The following is a 19,319-nucleotide window of genomic DNA, read 5'->3' as shown; positions in this document are numbered from 1 at the left end:
GCACACTGCCCTGACATTCAAGAGCACTCCCTGTTGTGGAATAATTGCTATCCCATGGCGCCCAGTGGAAGTCACTGAGACAAGCTGGTAGCAAAATCCTGCAGCTGACAGCAAGTGTTTTCTAGATCAGGCTGCTATACAAAATATAACAAACAAATCACCTTGTGACTTCCCCCTTCTGTAGCAGATGAGACTCCCAACATAAAGGAAAATCTCTGTTGAAGGAGCAGGCTTAAGCACCCACTTCAAGTTGAGCATGTGCTTAAGAATGCTGTTTGTCAAGGCCAGATTCTGGCTCACTTTTCAAAAACTGCATTCATGGAGGTTTCTAAGATGAGAGCAACCTTCCTGCATCATTGGTTGAGTGAAGACCAGGGTAGAAGAGAGTCCTCTGCTGAGTCCACACTCCTAATTTAAGCAGTGGTCTTATGCTGCTCCCATCTAAGTCACAGCAGAGGATGGCAAACAATTGTATCAGAACCCACTGGAAGCTCAGGGCTTTTAGGAAAGTCTTGAGCACACCACAAGCCTGGGTCTGTCTCTTGGAAGCCCCCTTGGCATCACACCTTGCATCCCACAGAACTCCAGAGCTGCTTTGCCAACTCCTTTTGGTCTGAAGTATGCCTTGAGATCCTTCAAGGAAGAATGCTGCTCCTGTGAAAGGGCAAAGGACCATTAATATTACATTCGTGTTAATTATTCAAGACCAGTGACCTCTGATTCTACTGCTTAAAGGGTATCTCCATATCTCTGGGTCTCTTGTGCACCAGGAGGAGAAAAGGCAGAGAACTGTGGCTTGTTTTAACAAACAGGATCTCAAAACTTGGTTTCATACAAACACTAAGGCCCTAGGATTAGCTGCTTATTTTGAGCTTGAAAACCAGGCAAATAATTTAGGCCCCAGAATAGAACTAGGAATGCAACTTTGGTTTGTTTAACCTCATTTCCAAGGAAATAAAGCTTATGCAGTTAAATTGTTTCTGTGGGCACACAAGCCTTTCCTTCCAACTTTGGACCGTTCTGCCAGTTCAACTGTGTTTCACAAAGATAAAGTTCTGCTGAGCATCTGAACAAGAAAATCCCAACCAGTTGTGTAGAGCAGAGGGGTGTGCTCTGCCCTGATCTTAAGAATAATATACTGGAGAGTCTACATTCCCAGTGCCCTCACCCCAGCTGTATCACAGCTCACATTGTGCTAAATGCTGGCAATGCAGAAGCTTTGGAAACCCTGTTTGAATCTCAGTGTAGGATATGGGGGTTTTCTCTCTTAAATCTTTATTCTCGTTGCCAGTGAGCTGCCCCCCCACAACTGGGCTGCATCACACGAAAGATCATGAGCAGAGTCAGCTTTGCAGCAGCTCTGTGAGTGAGGCAGTGGCCTGGCAGCGAGGTGGGGCCATGTGCTGTGCAGGCCATTGCTCTGGACTGGAGCTGCGGAGAGGAATCCAGCCAAGAAGGACAGAAGGCAGAAAAGAGACCCTGCAATCTGTTGGAGGGGTTGTACTATAAACAAGAGCAGGAAGATTTCAGCATGCCAGGGAAGAACAAGCTGTGTAGATAAAAGAAGCTGCTTCAAAAGAATGGAGGGTGACTAATTTTTCTTGCACTGGGTGGCCAAAATGCAAGGAAAAAGAAGTGGTCTTCACTGAGCTGGCAGTCAGAGGAGGGGAGCAACCTTCTCATGCTAGAGAAACAGAAAAGCTTCTGCAGATGCCCTTTCATCAGATTCAAGGACAGCAGGATCTAGCAAACTGCAAATTTTGGCTTTGGTCCTACAAAGATGCTCAGGGACAGGGCCTGAGCTGTCAAATGGGCCAGCAGGTCATGGTCCTCAATGTGCCTCAATGGCAGAGGAAAAGTAGATGGGATTAATAGTTGTCTAAGAAAAGAAATCCAGGGAATGGTAGAGGGTGCAGGGTCAGCATCTCCCCAAACCCAAGCACACCCTGGCCCTCCAAACCAAGGGCTCTAGTTCCCCATTAGGCAGCTTAGACCTCCTTGAGGATCCCAAACCAGAGCAGAGGAAGCACAACCCCCCAGCCTACAGAGGACAAGTCCTGTAAAGAGTATTCAGGTCAGACCCTACCAGCCCAAAAGAAAGGTTTCTCCAAGTAGAAGTTGTTCTGCCAGCCCAGCAGCCTTTCTCTGACTCTCCTGTACCACAACCTTCTCTTAAGAGCTGATCTGTATGTCCCCAGTCCAGCCACTTGACTGGTCTTAGCTGAGAAGGAACTGATAGGGCTCATGAACAAGGGATTCATTTATTTTAGAAAGTGTAACTCCAAGTTCTTCACAGCTGATCAAAGACTGGTACATTTGGGCACTGGTTATGGTGTCTCTGAGCTCAGTGTGTGGGCTACCAAAACCCTCCCAGAAGCTGGGGCATCTCAGGACCCTTAGCCTGGGCTGATTTCCAGGTTTATGTTGGATAGCTTTGCTACACACAGCAGCTCTGCATGCAATTCAGCCCCAGCAGAGAGTGCAGGCTGGCCACACATCCAGGAGGAAGGAAGCCAGCTCTGTTCACGTGGAGAACCACCACAGTGTGTTGGCAAGGTGGTGGAATGGGGTAAATATATTCAATATGACAGCAGTAGGACCTCCAAAGAGCAGCTCAAGACCCCTCAAAGAATAATCCATGTGATTCCAGAATGGCTCTGGAGTTTTGGGTGCCTCGAAATTCAGATATTAGATGCTGCTCAAATAAGATGTACAACACAGGCAGTTCTGGCTCGTTTGGAGCCAGCAGTCAGCCAGCCCAGCCCATGGGAAGATGTTTAGAGCATGATCCAAATAATGGAAAGATCCTGGAGAGAACAACACTAAGAACCTCATTCATTAATTTTTTTCACTGATGAGAGCATTTCTTCAGAAGGGGGTGAACCATTTCATCTGCAGCAGTGCTGGGGTGTGCTATCCCCTCCCAGTCCTCCCAGGATTTTCACTCTGCATCTCTTCCTCCTGACCCAGTATGTGGAGGGTGAGCCCAAGCCACTGCTGGAAGCATGTCCTGACTGAAAGGACACCTGGAGTGCACCAGCAAACTGCTTGCAAGCAGCGTCTCGTTTTGTAGGTCTGTTCTCTGCATGGCTGGGCTGTTCCTTGTGTCTCGCTGAACTTGTGCCATATGGAGCAAATGCTTCAACGTCTGTGTCTGCCTGACCGTGCAACCCAAGAGCTCTCTGCAAACAATGCTTTGATCTCAACATTTTCATGAGTTGGGGACAGTCCCTGAATGGGGCTTTTCTCCACTTTTCCCAAGTAGTTTCTTTTTTTTTTTTTCCTGCAAGATCTCCCAAAGAATAAGGAGCCATCACCAGAGACCTGGAATTGGAAAGCTGCTGGCAGGGAGAAGGTGGCTGGAAGCAGTTGCAGGGTTATGCTCGGCATGTTCCCTCTCTCGTCCATATGTGACACTGGGATCTGGTTTAGCTTTGGGCAGTTAAAAGTGTGACAAGAAAGAGAGAAAAAAGGTCTCCCATCCACTCCTTTCTCTCTGCTGTGTAGCCACCTGGAGTCTACTGGCTAGCAGGGGAAGAAAGGCAAAGGCAGAAGATCTGGACAGGAACCATGGGGCTGTGCAGCCTTTCCTAGCAAACCTGCTCTGCCGTGAGAGGACCTGGAATGTGCAAAAAGGTTTGATTTTTTTCTTGAGAGAAGCTGGGACAAACCCCAGACCCGGATGTCTCCTTAGCCTGTGGTTTTCTTTAAAAGCAGTGTTTGCAAATCCCTGTGTGCATGAGGTGTGCTCATGTCTGCGTGCGATTCCCAGGTGGGAACAGCACTCCCATGGTCGTGGTGTGTGTTGAGTTGCACCTCACTCTTCCTGCCTGCCTTGTTTTTCTCGGGCTGACAAGCTCCTGACTAATGGCAGTCACTGCTGCTTAATCAGGAAGCAATTTAATGATAACCTTTTCTAATTAACCAGCAGAGAGAAGAATGAATAAACTGTGAAACAGCCAGCTGGCTTCAGTGTCCCGAGCCAAAGGGCCTGTCAGGTTGGAGAAAATGGTATCTGGGGACAAGGATGGCAGCTCTGAGCCTGCCACTGGGCAGGGGTAGTAAAATTCTGAGATGGGAGGGGGTTATGGTGCTCCCCAGGGCCTTTTCTCTGCTTTCTCCCCAGCTACTGCTCTGGTCACACACATGGGGAACATGACTGTCCAAGAATGGCATCTCGATGTGTATAATTAAGTCGCATGTATAATTAAAACCCTGTGAGGCCCTTTTATTTTAACTTTTAATGTAACTGATGCAAATATGAGTACTTACTTTATTCTGAAGATGAAAATCATAAACCAGCCCAAGTTGGAAAGTAGATCAAAAGACCATCTGATCTAAAACTTTGTGGGAAAGGGAGCCTAGATGAGGTTATCTATCACCCTGTCCAATTGGATCTTGAAAACCTTCAGTGATGGGGGCCCACCACGTCCCTGGGGAGATTATTTCAATGATTGATTGTTCTCTATGTAAAAAATTTCTTTCTCATATCAAGATGAAACCTTTTCCAGTGTAATTTGTTGTACAGCGTGGGACCCAGTGTTGCTCCCTGAGGGACAGCACTTGTGACAGGCTGCCAGCCTGCATAAAACCCATTGATTGCTGCCTTCTGTATGTGGCCTGGGAGCCAATTTCCTACCCATCTCACATCCCTCCAGTCTGTATCTGGTCAGCTCATCCAGGAGGAGGTTGTGGGAAACACAGGCAAATATTTTGCTGAAGTCCAGGTTAACAAACTCCACTACTCTCCCCATGTAGACAGAAAACATAACTTTGCTGTAGAAGGTGATCAGGTTAATCTGCCATAATTTGCCTTTAGCAAATCTGTGCTGACTTTCCCAATCACCTGCTTCATTTTCTTTGAGATAGTTTCTTGGAAGACTGTACTACTTTCCAAGGGCCTGGAGTAATACTAATGGGCCTGTAGTTTCCTGCATTCTCTTTTGTGTTCTGCTTGCAGAAAGCCCTGACATCTGTCCTCTTACAGCCTCCAGGCACACCCCCTCATCTGTCTGGTCACTAGGAGTGTCCTCAGGGATCAGTGTTGGGCCCAGTCCTGTTTATTGGCAATCTGGATCAGAGGATCGAGTCTACCGTTAGCAAATTTGTGGACAACACCAAGTTGGGTTGAATTGTTGCTCTGCAGAAGAATCCAATCAATGGATCAATGGGCTGAGACCAGGGTATGAGATTCAACACGACCAAGTGCCAGGCCCTGCACTTCAGCCACAACAACCCCAGGCAGCACAACAGGATGGGGACAGAGTGTCTGCAAAGTGGCACAGCAGAAAAGGACATGGGGATGCTGGTTGACAGCAGCTAAACAGGAGCCAGTTCTGCCCAGGTGGCCAGAAAATCCAAGGGCATCCTGGCCTGGATTAGCAATAGTTCAGCCAGCAGGACCAGGGCAGTGATTGTCCCCCTGCACTGGGCACTTGTGAGACCATGCCTTGAGTGCTGTGTCCATCTGTGGGCTCCTCAACTCAGGAAGGACATTGAGGTGTTGGAGTGAGTCTGCAGAAGGGCAGCAGAGCTGGTGAAGGGTCTGGAGCACAGGTACTGTGAGGAGCAGCTGAGGGAGCTGGGGGTGTTTACTTGGAGAAAAGGAGGCTCAGGGGAGACCTTACCACTCTCTATAACCACATGAAAGGAGATTGTAGCTAGTGGAGGTAGGGCTCTTCTCCCAGGCAGCCAGTGACAGAATGAGAGGACATGGCCTCAAGCTGCGCCAGGGGAGGTTTAGGTTGGACATCAGGGAAGAATTTCTTCGCAGAAAGGGTGATTAGATATTGGAATGGCTTCCCAGGGAGGTGGTGGAGTCACTGTCCCTGGAGGTGTTTAAGGACAGCCTGGACGTGGCACTCAGTGCCATGGTATGGTTGACATGGTGATGTTTGGTCACAGGTTGGACTCGATGAGCTCAGAGGTATTTTCCAAACAAATGGATTCTTAAGTTCTGTGATCTCCACCAACATGAAAAATGACAGAGAGCAGCTTTGCACCAATGCCAGCTGCTGCTCCTAAGCCCCGGGGGCAGACTCCTTCCTCACTGCTGACAAGTGTTGTCAGCCTTTCTCACACATCAGCTCCACTGTTTACTCCCCGTTCAGCCACCATTTAGGAACCACACGCATTGGCGAGCCAGACCCACACCAGGGTCAGCCAGCGAGGATGTCCACTTCGGCCGTACAGCGCTGGGTGCTGGCCGGGGCAAGGCCTCAGCCCGGGGCCGAGCACAGAGTCCCCGCACTCCGTACGGGGCCTGAGCCGAACACGGCGACAGGGTGGCGGCCACGGCTCCCCCCACTAGCCACAGCCCTAGCGCCCCCGAGATGGCGCCGCGACCGGAAGACTACATTTCCCAGCGCCCCGCACGCCTCCCGCGCTGCGCTTATTTTCCGGCGTGCTGCGCGCTACCGAGCGTTTAGTGCCGCGGGGCGGTGGCGCGGGGCCTGCCGGGAGCTGTAGTCGCTCGGCGGTGCTCCGGCCCGTGCCCGCGGGCGGTGAGCGGGCGGCGGAGTCCCCGGGGCGGGCGGGGAAAAAGGCCTGACCTCCGGGAGCCCGGGGGCGGTGGGTGGTCACTGGCGGCGAGGGGAGGCGGGGCCCGGGCCGGCCGGGACTTCCGTGGAGTTTAGGACGGGAGCCTGCCTGGCACATGGGAGAGAAGCGGGGTAGGGGGTGAACCCCGCCGCTGGCAGGGAGGTGAGGAACGGCACGGAACGGAGGGGCGGGCAGCGCGCAGGGCGAGGGGCAGCAGCGGATGGAGCGAGGGCTCCGGGGAGATGTGATGGGAGCAAGCTCCTGTTCCTCCTGTTTCTGCTCGCAGGTCCGTTAGCTGAGAGTGGAGCTTCCTCAGGAGGAGCTGACTCTGTCCTGTGGGGTTCAGCATGTATCTGCTACCCGCTGTAAGATACTCAAGAACCGAAAGTGAACAGGGAAGATGGGCATTGTCCCGTCTTTGCTAGTAGGTACCCGAAATAGGGTGCACTTCCACCTAAGACTGTGCAGAGATGTGCCTTTGCAGGGCTGGCTCGGCAGTGCAGGGTGTCCCCATGCTTTGCTGTTGTATTAGTTCTGCTGCGATTTGCAGAGAAGAGTACTCAGAAATGTACTGGAATAGGAGTTTTCTTTCCGTATGTTTTATCTATGCAGGACTATCATGCAAAGCCTTATCAGCGTCTGTCACCATTTACTTACTGATAATGGCTTAGCATTGCTGTGAAAGCTTTGCTGTACTACTAGAAATGTGTAGGATCAGTTACAGTAATAATCACTAGTAATACTATGTTACCAATACAATAATAGTTTTGGTTTGGTTTTTTTTTTGTAGGCTGACCTCCATTCCTGTAAAGAAGCAGTGCCTCTGTGGTTAATTCCCAATGTAGTTTTGGTACTGTTTGAGTTGTTGAAGATGTCGTCAGGCCTTACAGAGGAGCAGAAGAGAAGGATTGAAGAGAACCGCCAGCTAGCTTTGGCTAGGAGAGCAGAGAGGCTGGCAGCCCAGAGAGCTGGGCACATGGGCATTGCTGCACCTCTGGGGAAAGAACAGAGTCTGGGCAATCCGGGAAATTCGAAGGAAGAAAACAGTCATGTCAGGTTCCCCAGCCAGCACGGACAGAATCCACCTGCTCCTGTGGAGCAGAAGAGCTGTCCCCAGAAAGGCTATAACCATTACACAGCAAACCAACAGATGGCTGGGTCACATCAAGAGCAGCAAAAGAGTTGTTCAGAGGACTCAGAACAAGCAAGTGGCCTTAAGCAGTTCCCTGCAACGATCCCAAATTCTCTGAGTTATTCCCATAAACATTGCTTGGATGCTGGTAGCCAGGAGCATGAACAAAACGCTTTAATTAATATTGGAACATTCCAGCAGCCCAAATGCTACCCAGCCTACAAAAACCCCACAGGACCACCTCATCCAAGATTAATTGATAACGGGCACCCTTACAGTAGTAAAGATTTACAAACTCAGAACAAGTCTTCCATAAAATATGTTCCACTGCCAAGCAGCGCTGCCCTGAGTGATTCAGAAATGCTGTTAAACATAAACAGACTGACAGAAAGAACAGGGGGAGGTTTTGTCTCTCAGGCCAGTGGTAGGATGCAGAAGCTGACCAGCTCTGCTGGTGTGGGCTCTACCTTTGACGCTTCTTCTCACAAGAAACCAAATAATGTTACAAAAGGAAAATGTGTGAAATATGGGGAAGACAGATTCCAGGTCGAAATAGGGTATAATGCTGAACTTATTGCTGTGTTTCAGAAGGTACCAAGCAAAGCCTATGGTAAGAATTGTTTGTTTGCTGTTCTCTCTGTTTTACTTTGGATTGAAGTTTCAGCATCTGCTGCTATTGTAGTTGCTACTTGCACTTACCAGTGTACCTATTGCTGGGGTGGAATATGTGGTATTAGTGGGGGATTAAAGAAGTAAATACAGATTAAATTGGATAGAAATTCTGGGCATAAATAGCTTGAGCTTGGATTTAGAACAGAAGTCGGAAGCCTTGGTTTATGAACAGTGCTCTGAGTAGTTTAGTGCCAGCAGCTGGTCAGAGGCTCTTGGAAGTGAAGTAATTCATAAATTGGGATGTGAATATGTGTCACTTAAGCTGTAGCTCACAGTTATCAGCTGATTCTTTTTACTGAGAGCAGTGGAATCTCCCTACACCTTTTGGCTTGCCTCCGATCTTTTCCCCCGCCTTTATTTGTTATATTCTATTTTTGTTTCCCAACGTGTTGCTGATCCCTGTGAATGGCTGTTGTGTTCTTTTTGTCTTAGTATTGATAATCCCCATGGCTTTTTTTGGTGTCATGTAGCTGTAAACTTGGGCATAACTGTTTTTCAGATGTGTGGCAATAAGTTTGCATGAGTAGATTGAATACTTCTACCTAGCATGAACATTTCACAACACCACTTTTTTTCTGCCCCAAATAATTCATATTCTGCCCTATTACTCTTGCCCTACTTTAGATCCTGCTATGAAAAAATGGAATTTCAGCATGAAAGATTACAGCAGTCTCAGTAAGTAAATACTGAATGATAAAAAACAAGTGGAATCTTGACACCCTTTCCTTCCCCTGCTTTCCATAGTTATTGTTTAGCTTTGTTAGTGTCTTGAGTAATAAAAGTAGTGCTACTCAAAGATAATGTCTGTCTTTTAGGCATCTAGCTCATAACATTTTTCTGGTAATTTGTATGAGTTGATTAGAAATAATTTAATTTTTCATGTAATCTAAATACCAACCACAGGTTACACTTTCTCTGCCATTGAATTTTTCAGCAACCAGCAAGATCATAGGAAAATTATCTTCTGTGCTGGTACTTATTTTGACTTTGTCTTGCACACTGAATGTGTTCTAGTGGCTAATGCTTAATTTCTGGGTCCATTCATGTGTTTTCTTTTTGAATAGCTCTTATTTAAACTCTTTTTTCCTGTTAATTTTGTGTGTCAGAAAAGTATAAAGGGTAATTCTTCAGGGTTTTGAGTGAGACTGAAAATGGATTTGACTTTTTTTTTGGTATAACAAGGGTGGGTTTATCTTTTTTTCTTCCCTGTCATTTTGTTCTGGAAAGATTTAGAGATGGTAGAGGCAAACACTTCAGGTAAGCTTTTCAAATGCACAGTGTACTGAAGTGAGTGATAAATCACTATTGATTTCAGTGGGAACAGAATTAGGCCTGTGTTGAGCACTTTAAAAAACCACAGTTGAGTGCTGGTATTTTAGCTTCCCATGTGGGTTGCCACACATTTATAATTTAAATGCTGTTGGCTTGCTTGAAGTGTATCAAGTACAGATGAGAGCAGAGTCTTTGCACCAAGGAGCTTGCAAATGAAGGGAATGTTTTTTTAGAAATCAGGCATTTTTCTTTAAAGCTATCAAATATATGACTACTCTGTGGGAAGTTCCTGTTTACAAGTGAAGACAATATGTAATCAACATTGGCCACTGAAATTGGGAGAAAATAGCCTGAGAAAACAGAACTGACTTAAAAGGGCCTTGAAGTCTTGAAAGTGTAAAACAATTATTTTAAAAGTTCACACTCGTAATTTAGTTTGTCTTAATAGTGTGGTCCTGTATCAATCACCCTTTTTTCCTTTGTACTATAAATTAAACATGCAGTCAAGCCTAGAAACAAATGCTGAAATAAGGAAGTAAAAAATGCTTTCCCCCTGCCCAGTTTCTAAAAGTATTAGTTGTAGAGGTGAGACCTAGCTACACAATTCTAAACCAGTAGCATCTAAAATCTTTTGCTTGATGCATTGGGAGGAGAAGGTCTAAATTGGTGGTTTCCTATTCCTCTGACTTAAAAATTTCAGTGGGTGCACTTAAACTTTTTATTTGGAGTAGAAATCTCAAATGCTCAGATTTATTCAGGAAGTCACTTATTTTAAAATAAATTTGGTTGAAATCCAAATTGTTTATTTATTAATTGGTTAGAAAGAAATTGTCTGAGTTTTTCTGTTTTCACATCTTGACCACTGAACTTAAAATTTGTATTTTTTTGTTGGATATCATCTTTCTGGACTACTTACAAAGAAGCAGAGTGGATCATGATGTGCAGCTCAATGCTCAAAGGACTGGATTCACCTGAGTTTATTCTAAACAGCTACAAGAGAGGGGAATTTGCCTCTCCACAAGTACTTGGAGGCAGAGTGTGCTTAATGGTCCCCTGCTCTTGAGTCTAATGGACCCTGGAGATGTTCATGGATCTTTGTGTTACTGTAGTATCTGTGAGGTGGAGTCTCAGGGACAAGCTTCACTACTGTGGTGCTGTAAAAAATACAAGAAATATTATTCCCATTCCTTAACTATCCGAGTTCAGTTATAATAATAAAGGCAACACATGGGTATGGACTGGCAGAGCAACACAGGGATAAGTGGCATATTTATTACTGTGGATAGCTGTGTTCTCAGGCTAACATCTGTAAAATGCTGTGTCCCGCTTCTCTCCATGCCCTGGCATTGTGACAGAGGAGATTGCTGGTGATGGGTAAGACAGGAGTGCAGATGGCTGGGGGGAAGCACAAGTCAACTGTAAGACACGGAATAAAGGGTAATGAACTTAAATTGCAACAAAAGAGATTAGGAGTTTGAACTAGATTCCTTCCCACAGCATTGTGGATACACAGCATTCCTCCTAGATGGATTGTCTATCAGACGTTGACATGAGGCAGGAGGCAGATCTTTTTAAATCTTTCTCCTTTGCTCTTTACAGAGCACCTTCCTATCTTTTCAGGCACATGCTATTGATCACCATGCCCCTCTCCCTGGGATTTTCTGAGTGAAAGCACTGTATGGCTGTGTGCAATTTACTGCTAAATGTGCTTGTGGAGATTGCTTGCCCTGGCCTAGGGAGCCACATTTTAGGATTGCTGACAAAGAGGGAGCTCAGTGCAATCACAATGCTGGGCAGGCCCTTGTTCACCTACTGTCACATGCTCCCTTTGCCCCTGCTGTATTCTCTGTGGAAAATCCCACCAACCTGCTCCTCCAAGCCATTGCTCTCTCTATTCTTTGTCCTTGTGAATGAAAGCAGGGAATCATCATTCCTTTTAAACTTGTCAGAGTTCTTTGTTATTAATTCTTTTCTGTATCTCTATGCTTTTCTCCCTAGTGAAAGCAGCAAATCAACTTTCGTCAGTAATTCTGTCACCACTGGAAGGAGAAGATGCAGTTGGCTTGGCATCAGGCTCTCATTTTGTTGGCAGTGGGTTTGATGTGAAATCCCTCTTGAAGATGTGTAAGAACTGGAAGAAACCCTCAGCCCTTGTCAAAGGGAAGTGTGTGCTTATCTCTCGCTTGCGATTTGAGGTCGATATTGGGTATTCTGTAGAAGTGATTGGAGTGTTCAAACAGATGGATTCCAGAAATTATGGTGAGTCTCCTGCTGTATCTGCTTTCTAATAGTGACCTTGTTGGGGCTGCTCTTGCTTCAGAGAAGAGAGGTTGTGGTAGTACATCCCTCTGAAAGAGCATAAGAGAATGTGCTTTGGTGGAGACTTTAAAAGCTCTTGTAGTTCTGGTTTAGTGTTGTGTCCATGTCCAGGGATTTATCCCATGGCAGAACATGTCCTCTTCTGGGCCTGTTAGCCAAGGTGATATTTCAGATCTCAGCATGATTGCATTTACTGTTGAGGTCGGATGTGCTGATAATTTGTCAGCATTATGGCGACCATGCAAAGTCCTTGTCTTTGTTATCAAATGCAGCTGGATGTTCTCTTACTTCTGCTGCTTTACTGTGGTGTATAAGGGCTGCAACTGCCTGAGCAGATTTAATTTACCAGGAGTTTTACCAATGTTTTCAAGGCTAGTGTAACTGTAGAGCACTTTTTATGTTGGCATTCAGATTTTAATGGTAAATATAGTTTTTTTCCTCTTATAATTTGGGAAACGAGACATGAAGTGATGAGGTGACATGCACAGTGTCGCAGAAGGTTAGTGACAGCATGGAGAAGAAATTCTGGAGCTCTAGTTCTTTGGGCAGGGCCCCACCTGGCTCATTGGGTCTTCACCTAATTCTGAATTCACTTTGCTTTCCCTGGATGTTGTACATGAGTGCTACCCAGGGATAAACCTGCCAGATAGGTCTGGCATTGATGTTATATTTTGGATATTGGTGAATTGTGGCTAGCATAGGTCTTTCCCATGAGAACATTTTGCTGTGTTTTATAAACATAGATAAAGTTTGGTTGTTGTTGAAACAGTGTCTCGAGATGTGGACAGTTCAGGCCTGGCCAATCAGGCCTAGGGGGAGGTTTCTTACTGACCAATCTGTGTGACCTCTGAAAACTCTATGTATATATTGGATTCAAAATAATAAAGCGCTTTTTCTATGCCACGCTGAGAATCCAGGTTTTCCTTCTCTGCTAGCGGCTCAACAGCGACAATGAATTGGTGAATTTCTTCCTGTACATTTCTGAACACTTTGACTGTAGGGTAGAAGCACAGCTGAAAGTGATGGTTTTACTGACTGAAGTCAGATTTTGTTGATTCTCAAATAGAAACTTCTGCACACATTCTTCATCCCTTCTTGCACTGAAGAGAAAGTGGTTGCCAAAATCCTTGAGAAGGTAGGTTCATTAGGAGAGCTGATCTTGGCTTACTCTGGTAATATCACCATTTCTAGATGTTTGGTCATACTTTTAAATCATCTCCAAACTATTTAGTGTAACAGCAAACAGAGAAGAACTGATTTTGATCAAGGTAACATTTCTTTTAAAACAGTTCTGAAGTGCAGAGGATATGGGTGGATAGAAATATTCTTATGGACAGAGTATTCAGTCTTTTTTTAAAAGAGACATGTTACAGTGTTTGTTTTAACTATTGCAGATATGAATACCAGAAAGTGGAATTTCCTGCTGGAGGATTACCCCAAACTAAGTGAGTAGCTGTGTGTCTGTGGGGGGCAAATGAATTCTAACTCTATTTCTTCTTTATTTTTCCCTCTGCAAAGACAAGTTTTTAATGAAATATCAGGCCAGTGTCTTCCTGTTTTGTCAAACATTTACACTGTTTGCCCAGACTCAAAGCTTTATTAATGCATGCTATTCATGACAGTGCTTTAGGGGCCCATTGGGAGAGCAATTTTAGCTTTTCTCAGATTCCGCAGTGAATTTCTGGACCATCTATTAGAGCATGGGTGTGTTTACTATCACAAAGCTGGTTTTATTGCTTATAATCTAAGACATCTTTACTTGAACTGTGGAGTTACAGGAGCATGGATTCCTTTTTCCCCACTTGCCAGATTTAAAGAGATTGGCATGGTGTCTGCCAAGCTTACCTGTCCTTACAGAAATTCTTTCAAACTGACTCATTTTAGCTGTGCTCACCTTACCCTCAGTGCCAGCCCACTTTGCACCATTTTGTGTATATATCAATTTTAAACTGTCACAGCAAACTTAGAAAATAAATATTTATCAGGAAGTTTTGCTTCTAATTCCTTAAGTAGTGTGCATGGTGTTGTGCTAGTTCATTTCACACATTTCAGTAAGTTTTGGTTTTCAGGTCAGAGCAGTAGGTTTTCAAGTTAGATGATGACCATTGTGACAACCAGTTCAAAACTGTAACCCACAGTTACAGTCTGGGTTCTGTCTAGCTGCTTTTGTTCAGCCTCATATGTTACTGCTGGTAATAATGGCTTTGCAGGCAGCACAGAACTATTAAGTTTTTAATTGATGTATGCAGCTGGTTAGAATTGGGGTTGCTTCAACAGATGAGTTGATTCTGAGGCAAATGAGAAGAGCTTCTTTCTCTTGCATAAATGTTTAGATCTGCCTGAAGCAGAGGCATTTTTGAAGCTGAATTTCATATTCTACTGGAAAGCTGTGGTGCTGTTAGGATGCTTAAGTGCAGAATAATCCAGTGTCCACAGCATGCTTCTAGCACATATGCTTCTTATGTTTTTATGTTTAGTTAAGTTTATAGAGTGCTTTGAGATCAATAGTATTACACAAGTTCTAAGTATTATTATTTATCATCCCAGTCACTGTGCTGTGTTTGCCTTGGTGCTCATGTGAAGGTTTGTGGCTGTGGAATTTGGTTGGGGTAAGCTTCAGAAGTATACTAAGCAAGGTGCTCTGTGCACGTCTGTAGGAAGCGTGAGTGTTTCAGAGCTGAAATGCTGTTGCTCAGAGTAGTTTTTCTCCAGCATGGGCTCCTGCTTCCATGGGATACTAGAGGGTGTTTAATAATTGAATATGTGCATGCTTCTAGGATGCATGTCTTAATAACATTAGTAGTGGTTGTAGGGCTGAAAGCCATGTGGTGAGGCCGTGTAGGAATGCCAGTTCTTGAACATGTGAGTGTGTCTTGGAGGAGACTGTTGTGAAACTGCAGGGTTGGGATGCTGACAGGCCTTGATTTCATGAGAGCTGACGATCGCTCAGGATTTGGTCAAAATGCCTTTTGTAGGTGTGAAGGGCCTGATCCTGCAGCATGTGCCAGGCTGGCTGAGCAAACACATCACCTCCCAGTCTGCCACAGGCTTGGTTGTGCTGGCTGGCAGTTGTACACATTACATGAGGTATTCTGAAATCCCACAGATCTGAGGAAAAAAAAATCTGTAAATCTTGCAGAGTGTAATTTGTGAGGGCATTTGAGGATTCTAGCACATGCCTTTTAGAGGAACAGCATTTGCTTTGTTGCCTGTTCATTTGCCTACACAAAATAAAAAAAAAAAAAAATTAGAAAGGCCGGTTGCCATTTCCAGCAGAGAGATCTGTTAGCTGGGAACTGTTTGTAGAGGTTAATGTCTCTTTGCCTAGTTGCTCAGTCATCTTTATATAAAGGTCACTTCACTAAAAACTGTCTGTTGGATGAATCATGCTGGTGGCAGATATATCTTAATCACTCTCCCAGCTCATGTACAGAACAATAGCAACAGAATTATCAGTGAGCAAATTGTAGCAATTATGCTAACACATAGCTCGTTCTGTGAGTGTAATAACAAGCTTGTGCTTTTCTTCGGGTGGAGAGAGTTCCTGCTATTGAAGAAGTATAAATTAAACTGGAGAGTTTAAAAAGTTTGGTCACTGCCCAACCACAAATGGAAATCTTTTCATATGTATATTTCTTGGAAATGGTTTCCCCCTTTATATGGCAGGGGTCCATCCTGCTGCTTTCCTCTTGGAGATAACTGAAACAAAAATACCTAACTGAATTCTGGTGCATCTACTGCTGGTTTAGTGAGTTATTATTTAAATTGTTTTTCCAAGCAGGTTTTTTTGTCTTCTGGACTTCATATACAAACCAACTACTAAATAAAAAAGGAAGTTGCTTCCTGCTGTGAAAATCTGTGCACTTGCATTTGTGTTCCCAGTGTAGAGGTGTCTTTCATTTCATAGTCTACTGGTCAAAAATTATTAAATGTGTTTTCCTGGTCACAGCTCACTGTGTGGTTTAAACTGGTGTTTATTTTCATAGAAATTAATTGTTGGATTGAAAAGAAATACTTTTATTTTTGGGTGGATGGGATACAGAGGCTGGAGGGGACTAAAATAAGGACTAAAATAATTCGCCAGGAGGAGAATTGGCTAGATGCTGTGATTGCTGTGATTCATGGGTTGAAAAGATGAAGGCTCTGAGGTCTTGGCGTAATGGATGCTGGGGATCCCTTTAGTCTAACTGGGAAGGTAAAGTTGTGAGGCTTCATGGGTGAAAGAACAGTAGTACTGAGGAACTAAAGTGACTGCCTGGAAGCTGGTTCTGTTCAGGAGAACAGTAGTGGTCACCAGCTGAGCATGGAGGTGATGCAGGACCTGAAGGATGGCTGTTGGAGTGCTGCTGCTGGTGCTACAAGAGCTGTTTCTCTGAGTCTTGAGGCACTTGCTGTTTCCTTACCCAAATGTGGTAAACAAAGGTGGTAAAGTGGAGGCAGAACCCAACTGTGTGAATTCTGGGAACAGGAGGAGAATTTTTTCAAAATTGAAGATGAATGATTCTTTAGGTAACTGTCTTCGGTCACTCTGGATGATTTGGGCATGGTGGAAACCTTAGGGGTACAGAATCCCAAGGTGAAGATAAAGATGGCCCTGCCTTCTAGACTTCAGGAGCTCTGTTGTTCAAATCTGTACTTTCATTTGTGAGTAAAGTGTGCCCTAAACTGCCCTCAGTGTGAATAATCCAGCTCCAGCTGGATTAGTAGCAATCATATCTGAATGATGGCATCAGAATTTCAGCTTTTTTATACGCAAGTCTAAATATGAGGGGAGGAGATGTGATTCATCATGTGGTTCTGAAATAGACTTTAGGGAAGAGGCCAGGCTAACACCTGTGCATGATGCCATGATTTCTGTGAGCTGTTTCAGGATCAGAAATTATATTGTTGATGAGGTTGAGGGTTGTGTCCTGACATCCATAATGGAAGTTGTGTGTATGTTGTCCTTTCAGATAATAAACTGCTCTGTTCTTTGCAGTGGAAGTATTACTGAGCCTCGTGTCCGTAGAAGTGGAGCCACTGCCCGAAGCAGTAATTAAGACCTTTGCTGCTCGACTGCAGAGATCTCCATCACAGACAGACATTCCTGATGCTGACCTTTCAGTAGTGGACTCCAAAATTGTGACGAGCCTCATGCCCTTTCAGCGGGAAGGTGTGAAGTATGTCCTTTTTGCATGCTGTTAAATTCCTTTTAAGGAAGTGCAATTCCTTCTCTAGAATTGAGTAGTTTATATTGGTGCCCAGGTTGCCTTCTCCTCCATGGAGGGCTTTGCATTTCTCTAGAATCTGGGTTTGTTATACTCCAGCATTCTGGGCTTTTGACTGTTTGATATAGTATGGTTTGCTTGGTTTTTTGGGGGTTTTTTTTGGGTTGGGTTGTTTTTGTTTGTTTTTTGGTTTTGGTTTTTTTTTTTTGGTGGATTTTTTGAGTGACACATCTGTTTTATTTCTAGATAGAATTCATCATGAGTCAGGTGGAAAGTAGCATTTTGCTAGTCTAAAAAATGGTTCAAGTGATACATCTCTGATTTCCCTCTTGTGATTCAGTATGTACATAATTGTCATATGATTTTTTATTTTGTAATGTAATTGGTTTTTTATAAGTGCAGCTCTTGTTGTTGTTGTTTTTTGAATATTAAACATGCATGGGAAGGGACCAGGAAATGGGACCCAGGTCCCAAAGGATTTAAAATTATAATTATATGTACAGATAAAAATTTAGATGTCCCTGTACCCATCATATATGGTCATTAATTGTTGATTTCAATATGCAGTCCAGGACAGTCTGTACTTAATGGTCTTAAATTGCTATTGTTATTAGTAATAATTTCTTAGCTCAGCCAGAATGAACTCTGGAACACAATGTGAGTAACATCAGGGAAAGAACGTGCTTTTAATAATTTTAAGTCTTGAGATTACTTCTTATTTGAAATCAAAGTCTCTAAGGACTGGGCTGAACCACTCTGTTCAGGAGCTTCCAAGCTCTGAGTGATTTGTGAGAGTTGCTCACTTTTATGAAGACTAAGGGAGAAGATCCAGGTTTACTAAACAACCCAGATCACTTCCAGGTGATCTTGTTTAGAGGCTTGGTCATGAATTGACCTCATCTGGGTTGCCAGATAGTAACTCATTTCTCGACTCTTCTTTCCCTCTCTATTTTCCCTAGTTTTGCAATTTCCAGAAATGGACGTTTGCTCCTTGCAGATGACATGGGCCTGGGCAAGACCATCCAGGCCATCTGCATTGCTGCCTATTACCAGCAGGAATGGCCTTTGCTGGTGGTCACTCCTTCTTCCGTGAGGTTTACGTGGGCAGAGGTACTGTGAGCTTGGGCATGTGCATGTGGGCAGTAATCAGCCTGTGTGGTGGTTAGATTGTATTGTGCTTTGCAAAAGTTAAACTTCTGAATGTATTAAGGCAAAGAAACAAAAATGTACTGATTTAGAAGCTTGAGGGTGGGGAAATTGCTTGGCATTGACTGTATGGGTTATGCCTACATATATATATTTTTTTTTGACTGATTTTTTTTGTGTGTTTTTTTCCCACTGATCTGTTGGGAAGAGAGAAAATTAGAGAAAGTATCTCCTCTGACCCTGTGTTAACTTTGTTCTTGCAAGTCAGTTGGCTCCAAGAGGGCATTTTACTCATCAGTGTCAAAGAGAATAGTTACATTCAAGCAATTGTCCTGTGTTCGAGCCCATCATAGTAGTATTTGCCAGTTCCTTGGCTGGTACAGAGGCCCAGATGCTGGGATTCCCCACTCTGCTCAAAAGGCCCCATTATCATCATCATTACGTGTCTGTCATTATTATGACATACACTTTTGGCCTGTCCATTGTATGCTGCTGACTCCTCTGAGTCCTTTAATCAAAGCCCAAGAAAGCTTGTATGGTTGAGAAACGTATCTTGAAATAAATCACTGCCACAGTTTGTACACTGATGCTGTTGGGTTGCCATAGGCTAGTGAAATGTTCACTGTGGGAGAGAAAGGTGAGCCAGAGATGTTAGGTCAGTAAATTCTTTGCAGAGAAGGAGGAGCTGGGAGTTTAGCTTTTCCTGGAATATTGCATTGATGAGAAAAGTATTGATTGGGATTTGCTGGTTTTGTGCTGTAACCAGGTTGTTAGAGCATCTTGGTGTGTGTTTTAATATCCAATAGTGCAACAAAATGCAAGGTGAAAAGAAAATTGTTTACTGAAAGAGGGAGTGCTGCTCATCATACTTGAAATCTCAAGGCCTATAGACCTCTGGGACAACACCTAACCTGACTTCATTGTTTCTGTGGGATATTTGCCAGGAGCAATTTGGGGCTACGTTTCCTGAAGTGTTGGGCAACTGCAACTAAACTTCTATGTTCCGCTTGAGGAGATTTAAGAAATATGAG

General features: G+C 44.4%; 1 protein-coding gene across 5 annotated transcripts in view; it reads left to right on the top strand.

Annotated features, from left to right (window-relative positions):
* Positions 1-6,413: 6,413 nt before the first annotated feature.
* Positions 6,414-19,319, top strand: part of SMARCAL1 (SNF2 related chromatin remodeling annealing helicase 1) — a 37,881-nt gene continuing 24,975 nt past the window's right edge. For 2 of the 5 annotated variants that reach the window (XM_085066855.1, XM_085066854.1), the window contains exons 1-7: positions 6,583-6,702; positions 7,331-8,282; positions 8,969-9,019; positions 11,615-11,875; positions 13,330-13,380; positions 16,914-17,094; positions 18,102-18,252. In XM_085066855.1, coding sequence (XP_084922981.1) covers positions 7,412-8,282; positions 8,969-9,019; positions 11,615-11,875; positions 13,330-13,380; positions 16,914-17,094; positions 18,102-18,252 — 1,566 coding nt within the window. In that variant the 5' untranslated portion in view covers positions 6,583-6,702; positions 7,331-7,411. The other 3 variants (XM_085066851.1, XM_085066852.1, XM_085066853.1) reach the window with 3 other exon arrangements.

This window comes from Lichenostomus cassidix, chromosome 7 (assembly GCF_008360975.1).
Source record: "Lichenostomus cassidix isolate B80296 chromosome 7, HeHo_3.0, whole genome shotgun sequence".
NCBI classification, from domain to species: Eukaryota; Metazoa; Chordata; class Aves; order Passeriformes; family Meliphagidae; genus Lichenostomus; species Lichenostomus cassidix.
The sequence above is the reverse complement of the archived record's forward strand: the minus strand, read 5'-3'. Positions and strand labels throughout refer to the sequence as shown.